Here is a 24,806-nt window from a genome sequence, read left to right on the forward strand (position 1 = left end):
GAGCGGCTGTTCTGGCATTTTCATACCAGGAGTTAGCTCCTGCTCTATGGGGTGCATAAAATCGTTTATTAGTGGCATCTATGTTGTCATTTACTGATTTTAGGGAGCGTGAGGAGTGCATTAAGTAGGTGTCTTGCAAAATAGAGCATGAGGTATCGTCAGCAAAATATGACCTGCAGAAATGTGAACATGGTTGCAGTCTACAATACAAAATAGCAAAGAGAAATCCTAAGGTTAATGCGATAGATATGATAAATAACCTAAATATATAAGAAAGTATATAAGAAAAACAGTTCTTCAGTTGTCTCCTGGCCTGGTCCCAGGTTCGAGAGACATAGAATAAATGTCGTATGATGACAATGGGCATTTCATTTTCTCCATTATCAGGATGGAATGAGTCTAGCTTTATCAGGTTAGACATCATGTGGTACTTCCGGCTTTCTGTTCCTGCTGGATGTTTGAGTACCTTGTTGTTGTTCTTTCAGGCGTTGTGTGTTAATCAGTGATTGTGTGTGTGTATGTACATTGGATCCTGGCGCTGGCTCGCCGGAGATGTCGTCTACCCGTGTGTTTATTTGCTCTGGTTCCGGGCGTTGGCCCGCCGGAGATGTCGTCTGCTTGATCCGACGCCTGAGATGGTCCGATTGGGCTGGTCTTAACCCTGCTGGCATGAATCCACTGAGGTTGTCCGTCTGTGAGGATGCTGGTTCTTCGTCACTGCCAGTACAGTCTGGGGCTGGAACACGCGCGGCCTCCCAGAGTGTCCTTGGTTTTAGTGACTTCACCAACACGCATCCCCTGGTCTCCACTTGTGGGTTGGATCTGTGGAGGGGAGAGGCTGGGAGAGACAAACTTTCTGATAATTATTATTCAGTGTTTCTACCAAATTGTAGACATAGTCGGACAATGCAATATCTACATCACCTTCTAATAGCGGTGCCCCTCTGGAGGCTGACCATGGTGTTGCTCAACTTTTGATAGACTACTTCTGCAGTTTCTTTTGAGGTTGGATAAGCTTCTACTCATTTACTAAATTGATCCACTATTACCAGTAAGTACTTGATGCTTCCTTGTACTGGCATGTGTGTAAAATCAATTTGTAATGTATGAAATGGAAAATCTGGTTGTGGTAAATGCTGATGTTTTGCTTTTGATTTTCCTACATTAGTTCGCGCACATGTTAGACAGGTTGCTAATATGCTTTTTACTGCATGTGATGTTTTTTCAATTACAAATCTTGATTTTATTGCCCCTATTACCCCTCTTTGTCCGACATGACTCACACCGTGAAAATGTCGGACAAGGACTGGCAGCAGGGAAGATGGGAGGGCAATCAAACCCTTAAGATTTTGTATAGGCCATCCTTGTCATCTAAGGTACAGTCATTATTCTCCCAATAGGTGTAATCACATGCAGAGGCTTGCTCTTGTATGAATTTTAAATCAACATTTGTTTCTAAATAGTCTGGGAGTGTAACAAGTGGCAGCTGTAGGGGCACAGATAATACGTCCTGCGGAGGTGGGAGCTGCGATGCAGCTGCAGCCTTGGCTGTCACGTCTGCTAAAGCATTACCTGTTGCTTCGTCTGTGTCAGCTGTACTGTGTCCTTTCGTTTTTTACAACTGCAATGGCCGATGGCAGCTGTATAGCCTGCAAAAGTCTTTGCACAAGATCAGAATTAGCAATCGGTTTTCCATCAGCAGATCTAAATCCTCTTTGTCTCCACAATGTGCCAAAGTCATGTACGACGCCAAATGCATAGCGGCTGTCTGTGTAAATCGTCACACGCCTATCCACATGGAGCTCACAGGCGCGTATTAAAGCCATGAGCTCTGCTTTTTGTGCTGAGTGAAATGGTAATGAGTGAGCCTCTAGTATGATGTCAGGCAATGTTACCACTGAATAGCCACAAAGAAATGAGTTGTCATTCGGCCTTGAACAGGACCCGTCCACATAAACCGTGGCTGAGTCTGGGATAGGTGTTTGCTCTAAATCTGGACGTGGTGCTGTGGATTCCTGTATACGTGTCATGCAGTCATGATCGTCAAAGCCATCCTGTCGGTCAGAAGAACACAGCATAGGATCAATAAATGTGCTGGCGAATTGGGTGTGCTGCTCGCTTTTATGGTGAGATTTGCATATGTTGTGTAGTTATGTTTGCTAGAATGGTCGTGACCTGGTGATTGGTGTGTAGAATAGTGTCATGTGAGAGTGTGAGCTTCTCGCAGTCCCTTATCATGATAGAGCAAGCTGCTACTGCCCTCAGGCAGGCCGGCATTCCCTGAATAATTCAGGCAGCACCTTTGAGTGGCGGAGGTCAGCACTCCCTTTAATGCATTGAAAGAGGCAGTCATTTCTGTGGACCACAGTATTCGAGGAGGCTTGTCTTTTTTACAACAGTCACGCAGAATGTGGTCATGAAAAGAACAGTCTGGTATCCACTGTCTGCAATAGTTCACCATGCCCAGGAAGGACAACATTTCCTTCTGTGTAGTGGGCCGAGGGACGGAGGTCACAGCTTTGACCCTGTCTGCAGTCATGGAATGTTTTCCGTGAGACAGTGTGAATCCCAAATATTGAACAGAAGTCTGACAGTACTGCATTTTCTTTGCTGATGCTTTGTGGCCAGTCTTTTGGAGGTGCTGGAGAAGCATGTGTGTAGCAGTTTGACATAGTTTTTCACTTTCAGCACAGAGGAGGAGGTCATCCAGTACAGCCCTGGAGGAGTGAAGCTGTCCAGGGTAGCACGGACCACCATTGAGAAAGCAGCAGGGCTGTCTACCATGCCTTGGGGCAAACGAGTCCAAGTGTACTGCTTATTTCTATGTGTGAATGCAAATAACGGCTGTGTGTCTTCATGCACAGGTACTGAGAAAAAGGAGCGGAGCATAAATCCACCACGGTAAAATGTGTGGCTGTGGATGGAATACATGTCAATATGCTGGGGACATCCGGAACCAGAGGTGGCAAAGGGATAATGACTGCATTAATTTGTCTTAAGTCTTGTGTAAAACGCCATACGCCAGGTTTGTTAGGCTTTGGCACAGGATTGACAGGAGTATTATATGGAGATACTGTAGGCTTTATCACTCCTGTAGTCAATAAATCTCCTATGATGACATCTAGGGCTGAGGCTTTTTCGGCAGAAATGGGATGTTGCTTGACATATACTGGCTTGTTGTGTTTTAATAGGTGTACGTGATAAAGTGTACAGTCAATAAATCCTATATCATTCTCACTTTTAGACCACAATGTCATATTCTGGTATTCAGCTGGCAACGTAAGTGCAGAAATAGTACAGTGGATAGGGTAGGTTAGATCTATGTGACGACATGGTGTAGTTATGTCATAACCTATGTCTGAGTTATGTGACAAAATCACTGTTTGACCTTAGAGAAACAAAAGTGTGGCTCCCAGTCATGGGATTACCTGGTAGTGGCGTCTGTACACGTTTTTTTGGCACAGTGTGTGACATAGAGTACCGGACAAAAAGGATGTTGAGTTCATTCTCTGCTGAGGGTCCAGCTGACACAGGATGTTCCTTCTCCATCATGTCGGTACATAGGGCAGAGAAAACATAAGCTGTTATCAGTGTCAGCAAACATTTCACCCTTTATGTTAAATGAAATACACAAATTCATTTTTGCTCTGGGTGTCTGCGGCTGCTGGAAAACTGAGCCACAATAAAAACACATATCTCTACTTTTATCCTTCCGTCCTCTGAAACTTCCTTGCTGTGCTGGAGCGGGTAATCCTGCATACATTAGTTTCTCACTTTCCTCTGAGCCTTCTACATCAAAATTCAACTTTATCTTAACACTTTTAGCTTTCGTGGTAGTATCTGCACTGGCCTTCAGTTTTACTGACCTGTTTTCTGGCGATAATCGTTCGGGATAGGGCTCCGGAAATAAATTAGAATGCATTGAACTTCTTAAGTTGTAGACAAAGTCAGTCCCGTAAGCACTTCCGCATGTTCTGGATACGTGATCATGGACGTCTTCACCGATTCGCGGACGTAGGTTACACGTAACCGGAAATGGGAGTTGTACTGAGCCGTTATTTGGGACTTTATTTTGTATTTTATTAATTTTTGGTTTTACAGGTACTTTAGATTTTTTATCGGACCTGTCTGTGGTCTTTGAATAATTCTGACCCATGTTCAGTGATTTCCAGAGGGGTTTACACGCTAGGAGGATTTAGGTTAGTATTTTCGCTGCGGCACAGCTGAGGTCACTTTAAATTTATTGCTAGCAATTTTTGTTTGGGTGAGCAACTCTCACTTAACGAGCAACTTCTCGCTTAACAACAGGCAACTTCCTGTGTCACTTTTTGGTGAGCAACTTCTCACTTAACGAGCAACTTCTCGCTTAACGAGCAACTTCTCGCAAAACAACAGGCAACTTCCTGTGTCTTTCTGCTTTTAATTTACTGCTTTTAACCCTTGAGACCCGTGTTTTTTTTTTTTTTTTTTTTTTTTTTTTTTTTTTTTTTTTCAAAAGAAAAATTAAACAATTAATTATTATTATTTTTTTTTACGTATAAATGTGTTGTGTCTTTCCACTCACTCCACTTGATTATAACTGATTTATTTATAACATTTTATATAAAAGAAAAACGAGAAGCACATTAATTCATAGTAATTTAACATAAAATTGTTTGATAGTGTTAATTTGGAAAGCCACAACTCTAGCGGGTCCACCAACACCACACAAGGGTTAATTTACTTTATTCGGGGACTGAGGAAGTCGTCAGTGTATCTCTCTGGATCACTAAGTGAAACTTCGTCAGCATATCCCGTTTTTTTTTATGGATCGATCACTGAGAGAGGTATAATACGGTCTTTATATAAATATGAAAGACGCATATTTACCTTCTGTCAGCCAATCCCACTTCTGACACCAAATTGAAGGAAAAAAAATGTTCTTTCATTAGTGAATTCTGAAACAAACCACCTGGCCTTTAACGAGCCTTTTTCTAAGAGATAAAGAAGGGAGGATGGGAGTAAGGAAGTGGTCTCGTCTCTGTGGTATTTTCGACCTTGGGGTACCAGCCTGTGATTCTTACACATCAATTCTTGGGTCAGAGAGAAAGAGAAAAACAACTAGTAAATGGGCCTTATTGAGTAACAGTTTCATGTATGATATCAACTATAAAACAATATCCTGTAAATGCTATCATGGTATCAAAATATCACAACACAAGCGAAACCACATACGGCATCTATTAAACAGTATGGCTTCTGTCAGATTATTCTGTTATCATATGTTATCTTACACCTGTAGTTAGAATAGTTGAATTATGTTAACTGCTGTAGGTCATATATTATCCTTTAGTTTAGATGGTGTGCTGTGTATGTAGTTTAGTCCTCATTATACTTTTGGGTTAAAAGAACATAATCATTTTCATAGGTCATTAGATAAGTGTGCATCACTCTGTATCCTTGATCGGCTGTGAATGTCTTACACTGTTTTCTTGACATGCTTTACTGCTGAATCATAAAAAGAAGGTTGTAAGCGGAGACTTTGTGTCTAGGATAGGAGAGATAGACCACATTCCATACCCCCACCTTCTGTAGAAGCAGAGGAGCAAGGAGCCGAGGTCATAACTTAGGTGCCGTAAGGGAGAAAGAATGTGAATGTTTAAGCTCTTACGACTGGGTGGGGGCCACTAGAGGCTATAAAAAGCTGAGTAACCCGTCACCATTTTGAGACATGCTGCTGACCCTCTGCAGGCATCTCTCCCGTCCGGACGCTTTAATGCTCTTATTGTTGAATTGTATGGAAATAAATGATTGTTGATTGAACATTTATACACCGAGTATTGTCCTTCCTTCAGCCCAAAGATTCAAAGAATTGGGAGATTTTTAACAACTTGGTGCCTGGTGACCCGGATCTTTGGTGTGCTGAGGAGGTGCAGATTTGGCCTTTGGTGAGATCGTGAGGCGAGGTGAACAGAGGACCGGTCCAAATATAAAAAGGTAAGCACAGCCTGTTGTATTACAAATACTAAATGTGCATATTGGGCTTTCCAAATTAATCTGTTCGCTGAGTTACACGTATTTTCACATTAAATTTGTCGGTGTCTGGTTTTTGGCGCAAGATACTAACAACATAAGTTGAGGCTGAATTCCAGTGTGTTAAGTAAACTGCTTCTACCGAGATACTAATAAGACACTACGTTGGACTAGTTGCAGTAAACTGCTTCTACCGAGATACTAATAAGACACTACGTTGGACTAGTTGCAGCCCACTTTACCTTCCACATTTAACTTTGTCTAAGACTGGCTTCTGTAGCAATAATACATTAGAATTTCTTCTGGAGACGCGGCCATAAGTTCAGTACATTGAAGTCGAGGTTTTGAAGTTTGTTTATGGTGTCGGTGAGTCATCGTTGATGCGGCCATGAAATAGAAGTTGATTTAAGGAAAAGCAGATGCTGGCTCACGGTGCGGTTGAACGCTGGCAACGCTAAAGGCGCAACACGTCCGTTGGTTTGGTTTATGATACGGCCGTGTTCCGGTGGTGCGGCCGTGAGTGCAGCACTGAGGGGTTGCTGGTTTCAGCACATTGAATAGAGGTTTGAAGTGGTTTGTGGTGTCGGTTTTTGCCTCGAGGGCTGCGGTCATAAAATAAAGTAAAATTTTACTTGCCAAGAAGTACATAGAGCAAAACCTGGTTTATGGTGTCGGGTATAACTTCAGGGGACACAGGCATCACTTTTATGATGCGATTTTGCCCCGTTGTGGCGGTCATAAACGCAGAGAAAGAGGTATTTGGTCTTTGGTTGTTGTGCTTCAGAGGAATTCTAACAGTTGAGCTCAGAGGTTTCTGTGTAAATATCTGCTGATGAAGGGCGCTCTCTGTGTGTCTCACTGTGGGTGAGTGTGTGCGAAGCTGCGAAGCGCGCTCTGGGTGCTGTTTTGTGTGTGAGTGAGGCGCGCTCTGAGTGTGTTTTCAGTGAGTGTGAAGTGTGAACACAGTGACAGTGACAGTTGATGTGTTTGAATAGGAGGACATTAGAGCAAAGACACATTTTAGGATCAAAGGTTGATGCCTAGTGTACCTGTGGAAATTAATTTTGTTCAAGGTGTGGCGACCCTCCTGGTCGTGGACGCGTGGCCAGGCCCAGCGGCGTCTGGATGCCAAGGTGGCAACTTGGGAACTGAGGACTCCCGCATAGCTACAGAATAACACTGGAACCGCAGTGTAATCACGGGTTCACATTTATTCTGGACTAGAACAAGACACATTTTGCGAACAAAGGTTGAGTCTAGATTAGTAAAGAAATATAAAAAGGTTGAATTCCTCGTTTCAGTGGTTGAAATTGTTGTGTACCTGTCCCCTGACGAGTGTGAAATTAAAAAAGAGGGAATTTGGAGCCACATAGCGATAGACGGGCATAATTGGGTGTATTACTCTGTGGTGTAATAAAAATAAAAAAGAGGGATAGTAAGAGGTGTGTAGTGGAGAATTATTGAGGAGTAGAGAGTGTTAGGATGCCTGGGTCGTTGACCCAGGGGTTTTGAGTTTATTATATTATTTATACTTTCTAGTCTTTGGTTTCTTTGAGTTCTGTCTTATGGTTTATGTCTCTGTCTTCTCTAGCTGCTCTGTCTCCCATGTCAGCTGTATCCCCTTGTCTAGTTCGCGTCTCTGTGTATCCTTAGTTGCTATATCCCCGTGTCCAGTCAGTGTCTGTGTATGCCCTGGTCCCACGTCTCTGTTCCCTCTGTTGCAGTGCGTACGAGTCAGTGTCTTTGTTCAGTCTGTGTTATGTGTTTCCTGTTTTACTTTGAAAGTCCATGTCTGATGTTAATGTGTCTGGTTTTGCATTCCCTTGTCTCGTTAGGCCTGATTTGCCCCAGCTGTGTTTCCCTCCTGTTACCCATTCCCTGATTGCTCCCTCTGTGTATTTAAGCCCTGTGTTTCTCTGTGTCCATGTCGCGATCTACCGTTTATTTAGCTGTGTGTTCTGTCATTCCGCCAGTTTAAGTTTGTTTTGAGTTTTTTCAGTTATGTTATATTTTGAGTACCTAATTAAAGCCTTTTTGAGTTCACGTCTGTCTCCGGAGTCTGCACCTTGGGTCCTATTCCTGTCTGCACACAGCCACACCTAACAGAAGATCGCGACTAGAACATGGACCCTGCAGACTCTTTTTCCTCTGAGTTCTACGGCGAGATGGAGCGGATGGTGAGCCTGCTCGACCGCATCGCCCTGTCCCCAGATTTAAGGACCATGGCAGTGGGGCTGAGCGCGGTGGAGGCCATCATTCGGCATAATCCCCGGCTTAGCCAGTTCGCTAAGGACACTGAGTTGGGGAACACCATAACTGCCTGGAGAGAGCAGGTCAGGGCTGGTGAGCTTGCTCTCTCCCTCACTACATCTTCCCCACCGCTGCCGCAGGACAACGCACACTCTGCCTCATCGCCACTGCAGGCTTCCTCGCCTTCCTCACGCCAGCCGGGACCTTGTTCGCCTGTCCGTTCGCCTGCCTTTTTTCTGGCGGCTGTGTGGTCGGAGGGTGAGGAGGAGGTCTCCGTTTCTCTACCGGTTCCTGTTTCCTCGTCTAAAAGGAAGCGACGCCACCGTCGCTCCTCTCCTCGGTCATCCGTTCAGCCTCACGCCTCGTCAGCTGGAAGGCCCGAGGAACCCGTTCAGCCTCACGCCTCGTCAGCTGGAGGGCCCGAGGAGCCCGTTCAGCCTCACGCCTCGTCAGCTGGAGGGCCCGAGGAGCCCGTTCAGCCTCACGCCTCGTCACCTGGAGGGCCCGAGGAGCCCGTTCAGCCTCACGCCACGTCAGCTGGAGGGCCCGAGGAGCCCGTTCAGCCTCACGCCTCGTCAGCTGGAGGGCCTGAGGAGCCCGTTCAGCCTCACGCCTCGTCAGCTGGAGGGCCCGAGGGGCCCGTTCAGCCACACGCCTCGTCAGCTGGAGGGTCCGAGGGGCCCGTTCAGCTTCCTGTCTCCGCTGGAGGGTCCGAGGGGCCCGTTCAGCCACCTGTCTCCGCTGGAGGGTCCGAGGAACCGCTTCAGCCACCTGTCTCCGCTGGAGGGTCCGAGGAACCGCTTCAGCCGTCTCTTCCTGCTGGAGGATCCGGGGGGCCAGTTCAGCCTCCTGTCTCCGCTGGAGGGTCCGAGGAACCGCTTCAGCCGTCTCTTCCTGCTGGAGGATCCGGGGGGCCAGTTCAGCCTCCTGTTTCCGCTGGAGGGCCCGAGGAGCCCGTTCAGCCTCACGCCTCGTCAGCTGGAGGGCCCGAGGGGCCCGTTCAGCCACACGCCTCGTCAGCTGGAGGGTCCGAGGGGCCCGTTCAGCTTCCTGTCTCCGCTGGAGGGTCCGAGGGGCCCGTTCAGCCACCTGTCTCCGCTGGAGGGTCCGAGGAACCGCTTCAGCCACCTGTCTCCGCTGGAGGGTCCGAAGAACCGCTTCAGCCGTCTCTTCCTGCTGGAGGATCCGGGGGGCCAGTTCAGCCTCCTGTTTCCGCTGGAGGGTCCGAGGGGCCCGTTCAGCCACCTGTCTCCGCTGGAGGGTCCGAGGGGCCCGTTCAGCCACCTGTTTCCGCTGGAGGGTCCGAGGGGCCCGTTCAGCCACCTGTCTTCGCTGGAGGGTCCGAGGGGCCCGTTCAGCCACCTGTCTTCGCGGGAGGGTCCGAGGGGCCCGTTCAGCCACCTGTCTTCGCTGGAGGGTCCGAGGGGCCCGTTCAGCCTCATGCCTCGTCAACTGGGGGTCCGGGAGGACCCAGCCAGCACGTCCCGGTGTCTTCTGATGGTTCTGGCGAGGCCGTTCAGCCACCACCGGCTCCACCGCCTGGTCCGGCCTCCGAGTCTGCAGTTCCGCCTGGTCCGGCCCCCGAGTCTGCAGCTCCGCCTGGTCCAGCCTCAGCCTCTGTTCCTGCTTCGCCTCCGCCTGGTCCAGCTTCGGCCTCAGCCTGTGCTTCGCCTGGTCCGGCTTCGGCCTCTGCAGCTCCGCCTGGTCCAGTCTCCGAGTGTTCAGCTTTGTCTGCCCCTGAGGTCTCCAATCTGTCTGTTCCTGCACGTCCCGTCCGGCCTGCTCGTCCTGCACGTCCTGCCCGCCCTGCCCGCCCTGCCCGTCCTGCCCGTCCTGCCCATCCTGCTCGTCCTGCACGTCCTGCCCGGCCTGCACGTCCTGCTCGTCCTGCTCGTCCTGCACGTCCTGTCCGGCCTGCTCATCCTGCACGGCCTGCACGTCCTGTCCGGCCTGCTCGTCCTGCACGTCCTGTCCGGCCTGCATGTTCTGTCCGGCCGATGACTGGACGTCGTTGCCGTCATGGACAGCCCTCTGAACTACGCCGCCGTCATGGACGGCCCCCTGAACTACTCCGCCGTCATGGACAGCCCCCTGAACTACTCCGCCACCAGTGCCTCCCGCCCGGCCGGCCTCCTGACCTGCTCGGTCGCCGTCGCTGCCTCCCGCCCGGCTGGCCTCCTGAACTGTTTTCTGGGCTCTTGGACCATCAGCCTCCGGGCCGCCCCCCTGAACTGCCCGGGTTTGGACTATCGTGCTGTCGATATGAGTTTATTTTTGTGTTTAATAATTTAGCTATGGTAAAACTTAAGCTTATAAAGTGTTAGACTTAGAGATGGTTCATTAATTTTTGATTTCTTTTACACACACATAGATTATGATTAGAATAGGTCCTGAACATAATATTTTAAACCAAATTTGAATCATTAGAAGAACAATGGATAACAATATTAGATTATCAAGGCTAGGGAGAGAGGTGTTTCGGTTTTCTGTCTCTTGCAGAGAAAGGAACAGACACCAGACGGGGACTCGGAGATATGAGGACCCTTCACAGCAGAGACAGATGTAGGGACTGCCGAGACAGCAACTGAAGTCAAGTGTCATGGCGTTTGGGCTCCTTGAGAAGATGGATCCCATAAACACAGCAATAACCATGAAGGGGCTGGCGAAAAACCAGGAACACCAGACCAACGAGGTTCGAGAGGCTCTTGGCAAAAAAGGGGGACACGGCGGTGACCCCAAAACACACAGATCTTTGTTTGAAATCGGGGCAGAATAATCCCCAGAACTGTGCAACCACTAAAGGGTGGTCTAACCCCGGAGGTCGAAGAAAGAAGCTGAGAATAACCCAACTGGAAGACACTGGTAGCTGCAGCAATAAAAATAAAGGTTAAAAGCTCCTTAGACAGAGGTTCTAGTCTAAGTACATTTGAAAGGTATAAGGTGGCATCAAAATGGGGGTGGAAAACTGGAGCACCAAAATAAAGCTGTGGGAGAATTGGGGAGTGATGGGAGTGTCATCTGTAACTGCTGTTATGGTTGTAAATCTAACTTTGCTTGCATCTGAACTGCGTGAACACAGAGGTCATCCCACAAATGGTCCACCCGTTAAAGGGGGACAGAGGGCCTCAGGACCAAGAAGAACTGGACCTTGCAACACTAGAGTGTATGTTATAAGTGATCTCTTTTTAAGAGATCAAAAGGGGGAATTGTCAGATTATTCTGTTATCATATGTTATCTTACACCTGTAGTTAGAATAGTTGAATTATGTTAACTGCTGTAGGTCATATATTATCCTTTAGTTTAGATGGTGTGCTGTGTATGTAGTTTAGTCCTCATTATACTTTTGGGTTAAAAGAACATAATCATTTTCATAGGTCATTAGATAAGTGTGCATCACTCTGTATCCTTGATCGGCTGTGAATGTCTTACACTGTTTTCTTGACATGCTTTACTGCTGAATCATAAAAAGAAGGTTGTAAGCGGAGACTTTGTGTCTAGGATAGGAGAGATAGACCACATTCCACACCCCCACCTTCTGTAGAAGCAGAGGAGCAAGGAGCCGAGGTCATAACTTAGGTGCCGTAAGGGAGAAAGAATGTGAATGTTTAGGCTCTTACGACTGGGTGGGGGCCACTAGAGGCTATAAAAAGCTGAGTAACCCGTCACCATTTTGAGACATGCTGCTGACCCTCTGCAGGCATCTCTCCCGTCCGGACGCTTTAATGCTCTTATTGTTGAATTGTATGGAAATAAATGATTGTTGATTGAGCATTTATACACCGAGTATTGTCCTTCCTTCAGCCCAAAGATTCAAAGAATTGGGAGATTTTTAACACTTCATAGTAAAAGTGTACAGATGGTGCACTGGCCTACCTGCAGTCCAGCCCTTTCTTTCTCAACAGTTCTTAGACTTTAATAGACTGTTGTTAAAGGAACAGGTTATACTACACAGTGCTGAACATGGCCCAGTCCCAATTGTTGTTTAGATGAGGTTTCAAGTGGGTAACTGCTTTGGCCAACAATGAAGGCAACACCTGCTTGAAACTGTCAAAAGACAGACTGCAGACAATCCTGTCAACAAAATATTCAATAAATTCTCCCACATTCCTTAAGACTCTACAAGAGGAGCAGCACAAGGAGGATTAGCAACAGCGTTAAAACTGCTAAATAAGATATGGGGTCTGTTACACAACATCAGGAAAATGCTTCATGATGACAGCCTCCTGAGAGTTTAAGAATCTCGTAGTACAACATATGACGCCTGTTTCTCTTTCATCCATCTTCACTCAGCTCTCCTATACATCTGTCTGATTGGTTGGGGAGCTGCATTATTTAGTCTGAGCTCAGCTTTACAGTTAAGACTTGATTATTTTTGAGAAAAGCAAGTTCAGCCATGACAGGCATGTGATTAGAAAAACAAAGATCAGAGATGTCAGTGCCACTGACGATATGAGAAATGCTAAAGTCGTACAGAAAGCTATTATATCAAATTATTCTGGGTGTTTAGTTGATTATGAGTGTAGTTTTCACACAATGTGTCTCCATTACACCTCAATTCTTCTTTAATAAAAGGTGATATAGTTTAATATGTTGTGGTGTTGTTCATCAGAGATTGTATTTAAATAATTTTCTAACAATGTGAAAATCTTTTTTGTGTGTGTGTCCTACCATGTAAAGAATTAGAACTGAAGGCGAATGTACTTTCTTTGATATCATCACCTAATTTTATTTTCTGAAATGACAGCTGTGAACTACAAAAAACTGAAAATGTTACATTTGGTGAGTTTTAGCATTAACTGTATGTTACATATAAACATTTCAAGTTCTTGTTTTCAGTCAGATGATTTCCATAGAGAGGCACTTTGCATCAGCAGCACCATGCTCCAGTGCTCTGGGAGAGTTTATAGTCCTGAGAGTTGAACACTGGATGACTGACAGCTGTCCTTCATCACAACAGAAGCCACAGAAATCCTCCTCATCAAAAACATGACTTTGATCTGCGTCCTCATCTGGACTCTCCTCTGCTGCTGCTTCACAGGTAAAGTCCAGAGAATCAAACTCCTCTCCTCTATCAACATCTGTCCCTCTGAAATGAAGCCCAAAAAACCATGAAGCTGCTTTATGTTTTTGTCTCTGTGTCCTCAGAGTCCAGAGGACAGATCACAGTGACTCAGCCTGGAGCAGTGAGCTCTGCTGTGGGAGGAACTGTGAGCATCAAGTGTAGGACCAGTCAGCGTGTAGATAGTGGGAACCGTTTAGCCTGGTACCAACAGAAAGATGGAGGAGTTCCTAAACTGCTCATTTACTATGCTAGCAGACGAGAATCAGGGATTCCAGCTCGTTTTACAGGCAGTGGATCAAACTCTGACTTCACTCTGACCATCAGTGGAGTCCAGGCTGAAGATGCAGCAGTTTATTACTGTCAGAGTTATCACTGGCTCAACAGTCAGTATGTGTTCACACAGTGAAAAACAGTTGTACAAAAACCTCCCTCAGTCAGACTGAACAGAAACTGAAGTGACTGCTGCAGCTGGAAGATACTGCAGAGACTGATACAGTTCACTGAGGACACACACACACACACACACACACACACACACACACACATACACACACACACACAGCATTAACATTGAGTGTATTGCTGTAAATTAAAAGACCACCAAATACTTTGAACACACAGAAAACATCAGTAGATAAATTAAGTATTTATTAATTAGCTGCTGTAGAAATTTAAATAGTAAACTTTTGAATCCAGCATTCGTTTCCTCTTTCCCATCATTGCTTAGACTCCACTTTGTTAATTGCTTTATCAGAGCATAACTTTGAAATCTTTAAATGATTTTATTAGTTTGAATCTTAAGTCTTAAATTTTAAAGCAACATGAATAAATAAGGAGCTACAGAAAAACCACATTACTGCTCACAGACGTTCCTACATGATAGAGAACAAATAAGTTTAGAGTTCAAAGTTATCTCAGCACAGATGTGTTTACACATTTTAATATTATTTTACCTCAGACTGAATAAGAGCTGAACTGACTGCTGCAGAGACTGATGGATTTCCTCCAGATTTACCTTAAACAGCATCATAACCACTCATAACAACACTATTAATAGAAGCAGTAATAAACATGCATTTCACTCTTTATACAATGTAATCAGAGTATACAATGGATACATTGTAACTGTATTTGGTATCACTAAACACAGATTTGAGTGTGATTGTGATTCATGACTTCAACTTGGAAGCTGATCTTCTCTGAGCTGAAGACTCTGCCTCTCATTCCACTTTTCAAAGTCGTGCCAGGTGGTCCTTGGGCACTGTTCTCGGCTCGTGCTAGGACATCTGACTGATGCCTGTTGCCTCTGGTTCTCTGAGACTCTCACCCTCTGGGTGCCCCATCTGGTGCCTTCCTCCTTCTCCTGCTGTGGCCTCCTGGATCTCCTGGATCTATCGCTGTCTCCTCTGACACCCAGGAGGGCATTGTTGCACCTCCCTGCCCTCATTATTGTCTACCTTTTGTGACAATGACACACACCACAAAAAGATTGTTAATTTATGTATCTGTGCATTTTCATATCTTTGTGTTCCAGGTGCTGTATGTTTTTGTTCCCTTTGTTTCTTCTTACAGGTGCAGCAGTTGGTGACACATTGTTGGACAACACGACAACAGGCAGAGGAAACAAGAGGAACCATAGAGAACTTATAGAGCTGATCTTGCAACATGTTTTTGGCACCACAGTGCATTCAGATCATAATTCAGATTGCATAAACTGCCAGACATGACAGGATTAAACAACATATATTAATAACATGTTTCTGTACAGGAGTATTTGAGTAAAGTAGCTCAGAGGTAAGGCAGGACAAAACCATTTAAGAATTTAAAAAGAAACACAAAAACATCAAATTACCAGGACAATGTCTCTGTTTCCCATTTTAATATCATGATTCAAACAGGAATTAAATGCAATTTGTAAACATTTAGATATAAAATTAACTAAACTGAAGCAAAGTGGTAAAAAGTAAAATATTTATAGCTTTCAGGCTCTCGGACGCTAAAAGTTTAAATACACTGATATCCTGGAAAGATGAAATGGATATGGATATCGTGAATAATTAAATTAAGTGCTCACTCAGGTTAAAACACCATCACATGAGACACATCACACTTCTACATCTGGCTGGATCTGTGTATACTAATGTTTGTTATTCAATATCCTGTCATGTTTGCTGTATGGCAGGCAGCATGAAGGTTCCTGGATTCAGGATTCTTACACGGAAACAAATTTAAAGAGGCAGCTTTATTTGTTGGGAAATAATGCACAAAATAAACATTTACGAAAAACAAACCAAAACTTGAACATGGAAAATAAGAACTAGACTCTGGGGGACTAGAGACAGAAACACTAGGAAATAAGGAGCATGGAACTAGGAATGATGGACAGAAACATGGAGAAACTTACAGCACATGGGACAACACGACAACAGGCAGAGGAAACACACAAGGGAATGACACACAGGAGGAGAGCACAGATGGAAATAATCACACATAAGGAGACCAAGGGGAAGCAAAACTGAACACAGGACAAGGACTATCAGAAGAAAACAGGAAGCATGACGAATATGTAGATGCAGAAAAGACACTGTGACTGGGGGAACAAAAACAGAGACAGACACTAGACACTGAGACATGGAGACATGACTGCCTGTGCAACAGAGGGAACAATAAACATGGAGACAAGAGCTTATACACAGGCTTGAGATGGACACTGAGGGAGGGAGAACTAGGATCACTAAGAACTTAAGAAAAAAAGATAACCAAAACCATGAATAAAAGTAATCAAAGAATATAAATTAACAACACAGACAAAACACTGGGTCACAGATCCAGCACTGTGACATGTCCGCTTCTAAACAGGACTTTTTTTTACATACTTAGCATGCTAAAACAAAAACAGAAGGACAAAGTATTGTTTAAAATACTCATTTAAAATTGATTTATTTCCAGACATCCAGTCTGGATCCTGAAAGAAAAGAGTTTGTCTCATCATGATTGAGCTAAAACCTCTGAGTGTAAAGAAACACAGCTTTCTTCTTAATCGTACAGTTTGGTTGTCTGAAATCAAAAATGAAAAAACTGTAATAAATAAATGCAAAATAAGAAGGCATTTTACTATTTTGGTGTTATATCCACATTATCACATGCTGATGATCTGACAATAATAATGAAACTATACATGCATCCCATCCTATTCCAGCTGTCTTAAGGTCAGAGGCAGGGTACACCCTGTGTAGCTGTCGCATTGAAATGTAATTATTATGTGATTGCAATGTTGAAAAATTTGGTGTTTAATCTGGATTCATGTTGTGTTGTCGCCACCTACTGGTGGGCCTGAGTGTGGCGCTTTGTGGTGCGCATGCTTTGGGGTGAGGCTCAATTAAGAGCACGTGTCACCAGAGACTGAAGGCTCGAGCCACAAAGAGAATGCTGGCCTGTGTAAAGGGTGGAAATATAGAAAATATGGACTACAATTGCTCATGAATGTTCAGTAGAAAGGCGCACACGGTATGTTGGTGCATTTACTTTGTGTGTATGTTTTATTTGAGTTGTAATTTTTGTTCTGCTGATGTAATATCCGTGTTTTTCATTGATCATTTCACCATAGTTTTTCACGGTGTTTGCTGGTGAAAAGAAGATTAAAATACTGGCTGAACATCAGTTGGAGCATGGCCCTTTATTCTACTTCGAACATGAAAAACCTTCAGGAGCAGTTACAGTGAAAAACGTGGCCTGTTATGGAGCAAGCAGCCAGAGCCCTGCACGCCATTCTTCCAAGACGGCAGCCCACGTGGAAGAGTAGACTGTGAGTTCTTACATCAGCGAAACGTTTGAACTGCATAAAGAGATCTAAGAAAAGGCCAAAAAGAAAATTGTATGGTGTAGATATTGTACATTTGTTCATTTATTGAAAGTTTATTACTGTGCTGTTTGATATTTAAGGTAGTGTACTCTGGGTAAGTTTCCTTTTATTGTTCTAAGTTGTTGGTTCAAAACATTGTAATGGAGCAGAGTACACAAGAAACTCATATCCTTGAGCAAATACTTATAGCCTTAGAAGATGAAAAGGCACAGTTAGAAAAGAAATTAGAAACTGAACTTGAAGATGCAGAAAGAGAAGAAGTTGAAGCACGCATAGGAGAAATTTATGGAGACCTTGAAATACACAAAATAGGGCTGCCTCAGCCATCATCTAAACCTGACGCAGAGGTGAGACGGACAGACCGTCAAAGGCAACTAACAGAAAAAATGCGTGAGTTTAAACAGACAGAGATAACAAGCAAAGAAAGAAAGTTTATGTCAACATATTTAAACTTTAAGGCAGAAATTCAGCTCACTAGGTCCAAACTTAAAGAAGAATGTTCTAAAGCAGAATTAGCTGAAATGATCAAGTCAGTAGAAAAATGTGAGTTAGACCTACAGCAAGATTATGTGGCTTTACGTGCACTGACTACACCATCTCAAGATATGAGAAGAAAGATGGATAGCTGTACTTCAGTTTCTGCTGAGATGATGATACTTCTGAAAAGGCGTTACGCAGATGTTGACAAAGAGTTTGATGCAGGAGCTGTAAAAGAATCACTCCTTCAGTTACTCCAAAGAGAAGGTGCAGAATCAATTTATGGCTCAACTGTGTCTAGAGCTGGAAGAAATAGCCAGCACAGCCATAGTCAGCAAGGAAGTCATGTATCTGCAAGGAAAGCAGAGGCAGCAGCACGACTGGCATCAAAGCAAGCTGAAATAAACAGAGAAATGGAAATATCTGCCCGGAGAAAGGAGATATTAGCTCAACAAGAGCAATTGAAAATGTTGGAAAATCAAAGAGATCTTGAGGTCATTCAGGCAGAATACAATGTATATGCTGAAGAGGAATCAAAAATGAATGCTGAAATAAGAAATTGTGAAGTAAGGAGTACTTTGTCTTTCAGCCAGGTTCCTAAACCACTTAGCAGTCCCCCATGCACCCAAGTTCCTCAGAGCACTGCACCTCCTCACTCTGAAGGTAAATTCATCCTGACCTCACAAAGTGTTCACGCCCCTCACTATGATACTCAAGTGGTGCCAAAAGAAAGTGAGCTCTCTCTGGTGCAGGCATTAAAAGAGTCCTTAGTAATGTCTAGACTCCCAGTGCCAGAGCCGTTTACATTTACAGGAGACCCACTTAAATTTGTTGAGTGGAGCACTTGCTTTAAGGCGCTTATCGAGACTAGCTGCACAGATTCAGCCCATAAGCTGTTCTACTTGAAGAAGTACATTGGTGGAGAAGCTCTCTGTGTTTTAGAAGGGACATTTTATCGAAGTGACGAGGAAGCTTACAAACAAGCTTGGGATGCTCTGAACAAACGCTATGGACACCCATTTGTAGTTCAAAGAGCCTTTAGGGGAAAACTAAGCAGTTGGCCAAAGATTGGTCCAAAGGAGTCACTTAAATTGAGAGAGTTTAGTGATTTCCTCATTTCTTGTAAGAATGCTATGCCTCACGTCCAAGGCCTCAAGGTTTTAGATGATTGTGAAGAAAATCAAAAAATATTGCTGAAACTTCCTGACTGGGCCACAACCCGCTGGAATCGTTATGTCACAAAATTACTGGATGAAGAACAGGCATATCCAGGGTTTGCAGAATTTGCGGACTTTGTGGCTGAAGAGGCGCGTATAGCATGTAATCCTGTTTCTTCTCTGTTTGCCTTAAAAAACACATTTGAAAAACCTGAGAAAGAACAAAAACGTCTGAAGGCCAGTGTCCTGGTGACATCAGCAAATGGGTCTAAAGATGTGAAGAACACAACTCCAGTTCAGAGCCAAAGAAAATCAAAACCCAACCCTTCCTCAACTCAGAACAAACGGAAACTTGAATGTATCTGCTGCAAGCAAAATCATTTTATCTATAAATGTGCAAAGTTTACAGCAATGCCGCTTGAAGAAAAGAAACAGTTTATTAGGGACAACAATATGTGCTTTGCTTGTCTGCGAGTCGGCCACATTTCCAAAAACTGTCGACAGAGAGCAACATGTAATGTCTGCAGACGAAGCCACCCTTCTCCTCTCCATGAAGATCCTCCACTGGGAGATGAACCTGAACCACCATCAGAAGAGGAGAATGCAGCCACCGTATTGTGCAGTGTGAGAGTGGGCAACAATGATTGCACTTCAATGATTGTTCCAGTGTGGCTTTCTTCATCAGCGAAGAATCAAGAGACATTGGTTTATGCTCTGCTAGACACCCAAAGCAGCAACACATTTATTGACCAAGATATTTGTGAAAAGATACAGGCAAGCAGGGAACCAGTGAAGCTAAAGCTGACAACAATGACTGACAGGTGTTCGATTGTACCTAGTCAAAGAGTGGATGGACTGAGGGTAAGAGGGTACAACTCAGAAAAGTACATTGACTTGCCACCAACCTACACTCAAGAGTACATTCCATTGGAGAAACACACTATTCCAACTCGAGAGACAGCAAAGAAGTGGCCCCATCTACTTAGCATTGCAAATGAAATGCCAGATCTCTTGGACTGTCCTATAGCTCTTCTCATCGGTTACGACTGTGCAAGAGCGCTAAAGCCAAGGGAAGTCATACCAGGAAAGGATTATGATCCCTATGCAATAAAAACAGACTTAGGGTGGAGTATCGTGGGAGCCATTAAGCCATGGAAAAGTTCAATGGGAGCAGCAGGGATCTGTCATCGTGTCACAGTAAAGGAGCTGCCATCTGTCACGCCTGCTTCTGTGATTAAAGCACTTGAAAATGACTTTCTGGACACAAACCATAAAGAAGGGAGTGTATCTCAAGAGGACATTCAGTTTCTAGAGATGCTGAATGAGAACATTCACTACAATGAGGAAGGCCATTTAGAAATGCCTCTGCCTTTTAGAGAACGCCCACAGCTTCCAAATAACAAGCAGCTTGCAATGTTTCGCTTGAAACGTTTAAAAGGAAAAATGGATAAGAACCCAAAGTACAAGGAAGACTACATCAAGTTCATGAATAGTGTCTTTAAAGATGGTGATGCAGAGGAAGCAGATGGCACATCAGGTAGTAACACATGGTACATTCCGCACCATGGCGTGTATCATCCCAGGAAGCCAGAGAAAATTCGAGTTGTTTTCGACTGCTCTGCTAAACACGAAGGCATCTCTTTAAATGACCACCTACTCACAGGCCCAGACTTGATTAATGCTCTGGCAGGGGTTTTGTGCAGATTTCGAGAGCATCAAATAGCAATTATGTGTGATGTGGAAAAAATGTTTCATCGCTTCCATGTCAACCCAGAGGATCGAGACTTCTTAAGGTTTCTGTGGTGGAAGGACGGGAATACAGATACTGAGCCTAAGGAGTATCGCATGCGAGTGCACATTTTTGGAGCGGCATCATCACCGGGATGTGCTAACTATGGCATGAAGTATCTCGCCAGGGAACAAAAAAAGGACTACCCGCTGGCAGCCAGATTCATTCACAAAAACTTTTATGTGGATGACGGGCTAATCAGCATTGATTCAGTCAGGGAAGCCAAGCAGCTGGTCTGTGAAGCACAAGAGGTCTGTGCAAAAGGGAAACTGCGCTTGCACAAATTTGCATGCAACAACAAGGAGGTCATGAGCATTATCCCAGAAACAGAACGAGCCAGCAAGACCAAAGATGTAAACCTGAACTACTCTGTAATTCAAATGCAAAGTGTGCTGGGAGTAAAGTGGAACATAGAGGCTGACGTGTTCTCATTCAGTGTAGCCCTCAAAGAAAGGCCAGCCACACGCCGAGGAATTCTAGCAACAGTTGCTAGTGTGTATGACCCGTTAGGTTTTCTCTCACCCTACATTTTGACAGGAAAACAAGTACTCCAGGAAATGTGCAAACGCGGAGTGGGATGGGATGATCCTATTCCTCCGGCACTAGAGACCAAATGGAAAGCATGGCTCGGTGACTTGGAGAATCTAAAAAGGATTGAAATACCAAGATGCCTTGTTCCTGAGAACTTTGGCAAGGTCAAAAAAATTGAGCTGCATCATTTTTCGGATGCCAGCAGCAGTGGCTATGGACAATGTTCATACATCAGGATTGTTGCTGATAAGAACGTGCATTGTGCACTGGTCATGGGTAAAGCCAGAGTGGCACCCACAAGAATAATCACTATCCCACGCCTTGAGCTCACTGCAGCTGCAGTTTCTGCAGCTGTAAGTAACTTCCTCAGGTCAGAGCTCGAGCGGAAAATTGACGAGGAGTTTTTCTGGACAGATTCTAAAGTGACGCTTGGATACATAAAAAATGATGCTCGTCGCTTTCATGTCTTTGTGGCAAATCGAGTTCAGAAAATAAGAGACTCTACTGATCCGAAGCAATGGTTTTACATTGAATCTGATCAAAATCCAGCTGATCACGTGTCTAGGGGCCTCAAGGTGGCAGATCTGCTAAGCTCGAATTGGCTCACTGGACCTAAATTCCTATGGGAAAGGGAAATTGTCACAAACCAACATTCCCCTAATCTTCTTGTTGGGGACCCAGAAGTAAAGGTCCTGAAGACAAATGCCCTTGAAGAAAACAGCTTTCTTGAGAGGTTCTCAAGATTTTCCAATTGGGATACAGCTCTTAACGTTGTGGCAAGAATTAAAAGACTTGCAAGGAGAGATAACTCAGGACCCATTAGTGTAAAAGAAAGACAAATGGCCGCTTTTGTACTCCTCCAGGCAGCACAGAGGGAAGTCTTTAAAGAAGAGCTCAAATGGTTCAGTCAAAACTCAGCTGGACTACCAAAAACTCATAAAATGTATCAACTTGATCCTATTTTGGCAGACAACTTGCTTAGGGTTGGAGGAAGGTTGAGAAAGTCCTCAGCATCATTTGCATTGAATCATCCAGTAATCCTTCCAAAGGAAGGCATTGTCACACAACTTGTTCTTGACCACTGTCACAAGAAAACGCAACACCAAGGCCGAGGCCAAACTCTGAACAAACTCAGGGAAAGTGGCTATTGGATCATAGGTGGCAGTAAGGTAGTGGCCAAATACATTAAAGGGTGTGTCAATTGTAGAAAAGTGCGTGGGCCAGCTGAAGAACAACGCATGGCTGACTTGCCATTTGACAGAGTGGATCCTTCGCCCCCATTCACCTACACTGGAGTTGATGTTTTCGGTCCCTTCTACACGAAACAAGGTCGAAAGGAATGGAAGAGGTATGGCCTATTGTTTACGTGTTTAAGCTCGAGAGCCGCGCACATTGAGATGTTGGAGGATCTCTCCACTGACGCATTTATAAACGCTTTAAGATGCTTCATAGCAATCAGAGGCACAGTCAGACAGATTCGTTCTGACCAAGGGACAAATTTTGTCGGAGCTAAGAACGAGTTCAAGAAGGGTCTGTTGGAATTAGACAAGGAGATGATTTCTACTTATCTAGCTAAAAACCAGTGTGACTTTCAAATGAATGTTCCTGAAGCTAGTCACAGAGGAGGCATTTGGGAACGACAGATCCGCACTGTTAGGAATGTCATGAGTTCTGTCCTAGCCCAAGCCACAGGGAGGTTGGATGACACCTCATTGAGAACTTTCTTCTATGAGGCCATGTCAATTTTGAACCATCGTCCACTCACTACTGATACAATCAACGACCCCAACAGTGCTGAGCCTTTGACGCCTAATCATTTGCTCACAATGAAAGAGTCTGTGCCACTTCCGCCTCCTGGTAGATTTGTAAGAGAAGATTTGTACGCCAGGAAGAGGTGGCGGAGGGTGCAATATTTAACAGAGTTGTTCTGGAGCAGGTGGCGCAAGGAATACCTAACCAGCATTAGTTTAAGACAACGATGGCATACTCCTAAACAAAATGTACAGGTTGGAGATGTAGTGATTTTAAAGGAGGACAATATTCCAAGAAATGAGTGGAAATTGGCAAGGGTGGTTGAAGCCAATGAAGATGATGATGGTTTAGTGCGGAAGGTTAAGATCCAAATAGGGCAAAAGGATCTGGGAAAGAAAGGTGAACGTTTGAAACAAGTCTCTTTTCTTGAGAGACCAGTTCAGAAACTAGTGGTACTAGTTAAAGGGTCTAAACTACAGTGAAGTAGTACAAGGGTTAAGAACACAAACATAATATGTGATCTATAAGTTTATTTAAGAAGTGTTTTTTTTTTGTAACATAAGTTGATGTTTGATTGTCAATTTATTAAAAATTACAGGATTTAATTTTGTTTAACACTTGTAAATAGAAATCCTTTGTAATTTTGGTGGCAGTGTAGCTGTCGCATTGAAATGTAATTATTATGTGATTGCAATGTTGAAAAATTTGGTGTTTAATCTGGATTCATGTTGTGTTGTCGCCACCTACTGGTGGGCCTGAGTGTGGCGCTTTGTGGTGCGCATGCTTTGGGGTGAGGCTCAATTAAGAGCACGTGTCACCAGAGACTGAAGGCTCGAGCCACAAAGAGAATGCTGGCCTGTGTAAAGGGTGGAAATATAGAAAATATGGACTACAATTGCTCATGAATGTTCAGTAGAAAGGCGCACACGGTATGTTGGTGCATTTACTTTGTGTGTATGTTTTATTTGAGTTGTAATTTTTGTTCTGCTGATGTAATATCCGTGTTTTTCATTGATCATTTCACCATAGTTTTTCACGGTGTTTGCTGGTGAAAAGAAGATTAAAATACTGGCTGAACATCAGTTGGAGCATGGCCCTTTATTCTACTTCGAACATGAAAAACCTTCAGGAGCAGTTACACCCTGGACAAGTCAAATAGTGAAACTAATAAAGACTTTAACAAAAAGAATGAATAATTCAAATAATGTCACGATCTGCAGCAGCAGATTGTGTGGAGCGGAGAGTGAGAGGACCCAAAATCAGACACGTGGAAACAGGATGGAATTTACCAGAAAGCGAGGCGTTCATTGAGACTGCATGAAAAATACAAAGCAAAGGAAAAACAGGACTAAGACACAAATACCTAAACTGGGCAAAAACCAACACTGTGAATGTCGTGCATGAAGCATGAAACATGAAACCTGTAACTTCAATAACTCTGATATTCTTTATTATTAACTGGGAGAAAAAGTGCCGACTCAGTCTTTTGTTCCAGGACAGACTGTCTCTGTCAGATGTAAAACCAGCAAGCGTCCTCCTGACAGACCGTGGTCTTTTTCTTGTGTTAAGAGGTTTAGTGAAGTGAGTTTCTCTCATTTTGCTGTGAACACTAGAAGAGATTAACTTCTATATAAGTTGATTAAAGCAGACATGTAGTCTCTCATCTGCCTGCATTCCTGTGTTTGTTCTGTTAGTCTGTTCTTAACATCATGTCCACTGTCAAGCTCAATTCTGTCGTCATTATTTGAGTCCAGTTATTGTCTCGCTGCCTTCTGTGAGTTACTCAGCCTCTGTTTTGTGTGCTTTAACTCTCAGACTCCTGATCTCCACCTCATCCTGACAATTAGAGATCCTCAGCTAAGTCTCCACCTGCTTCACCTCTGCCACCACCAGCTTCTAGACTCTTCTCTGCT

The 24,806-nt window shown here is 44.3% G+C and overlaps 1 protein-coding gene and 1 pseudogene across 2 annotated transcripts in view; one reads left to right on the top strand and one right to left on the bottom strand.

Annotated features, from left to right (window-relative positions):
* The window catches only part of LOC106676901 (Ig kappa-b4 chain C region pseudogene), a 57,964-nt pseudogene that overhangs the window by 31,331 nt on the left and 1,827 nt on the right, over window positions 1-24,806 (bottom strand). The gene's annotated exons all lie outside the window — the stretch shown is intronic.
* LOC143414792 (uncharacterized) lies at window positions 18,275-24,033 on the top strand. Its single transcript, XM_076879691.1, has 2 exons — window positions 18,275-23,822; window positions 23,923-24,033. The coding sequence occupies exon 1, from the start codon at window positions 18,438-18,440 to the stop codon at window positions 23,373-23,375; it is 4,938 nt and encodes a 1,645-aa protein (XP_076735806.1). The 5' UTR covers window positions 18,275-18,437; the 3' UTR covers window positions 23,376-23,822; window positions 23,923-24,033.

This window comes from Maylandia zebra, linkage group LG22, assembly GCF_041146795.1.
Source record: "Maylandia zebra isolate NMK-2024a linkage group LG22, Mzebra_GT3a, whole genome shotgun sequence".
In the NCBI taxonomy this organism is placed as follows: domain Eukaryota; kingdom Metazoa; phylum Chordata; class Actinopteri; order Cichliformes; family Cichlidae; genus Maylandia; species Maylandia zebra.

Bases quoted from the DNA above. Each gene is read 5' to 3' on its own strand.
- LOC143414792 (XM_076879691.1), top strand. From the start codon at position 18,438: ATGTCTAGACTCCCAGTGCCAGAGCCGTTTACATTTACAGGAGACCCA.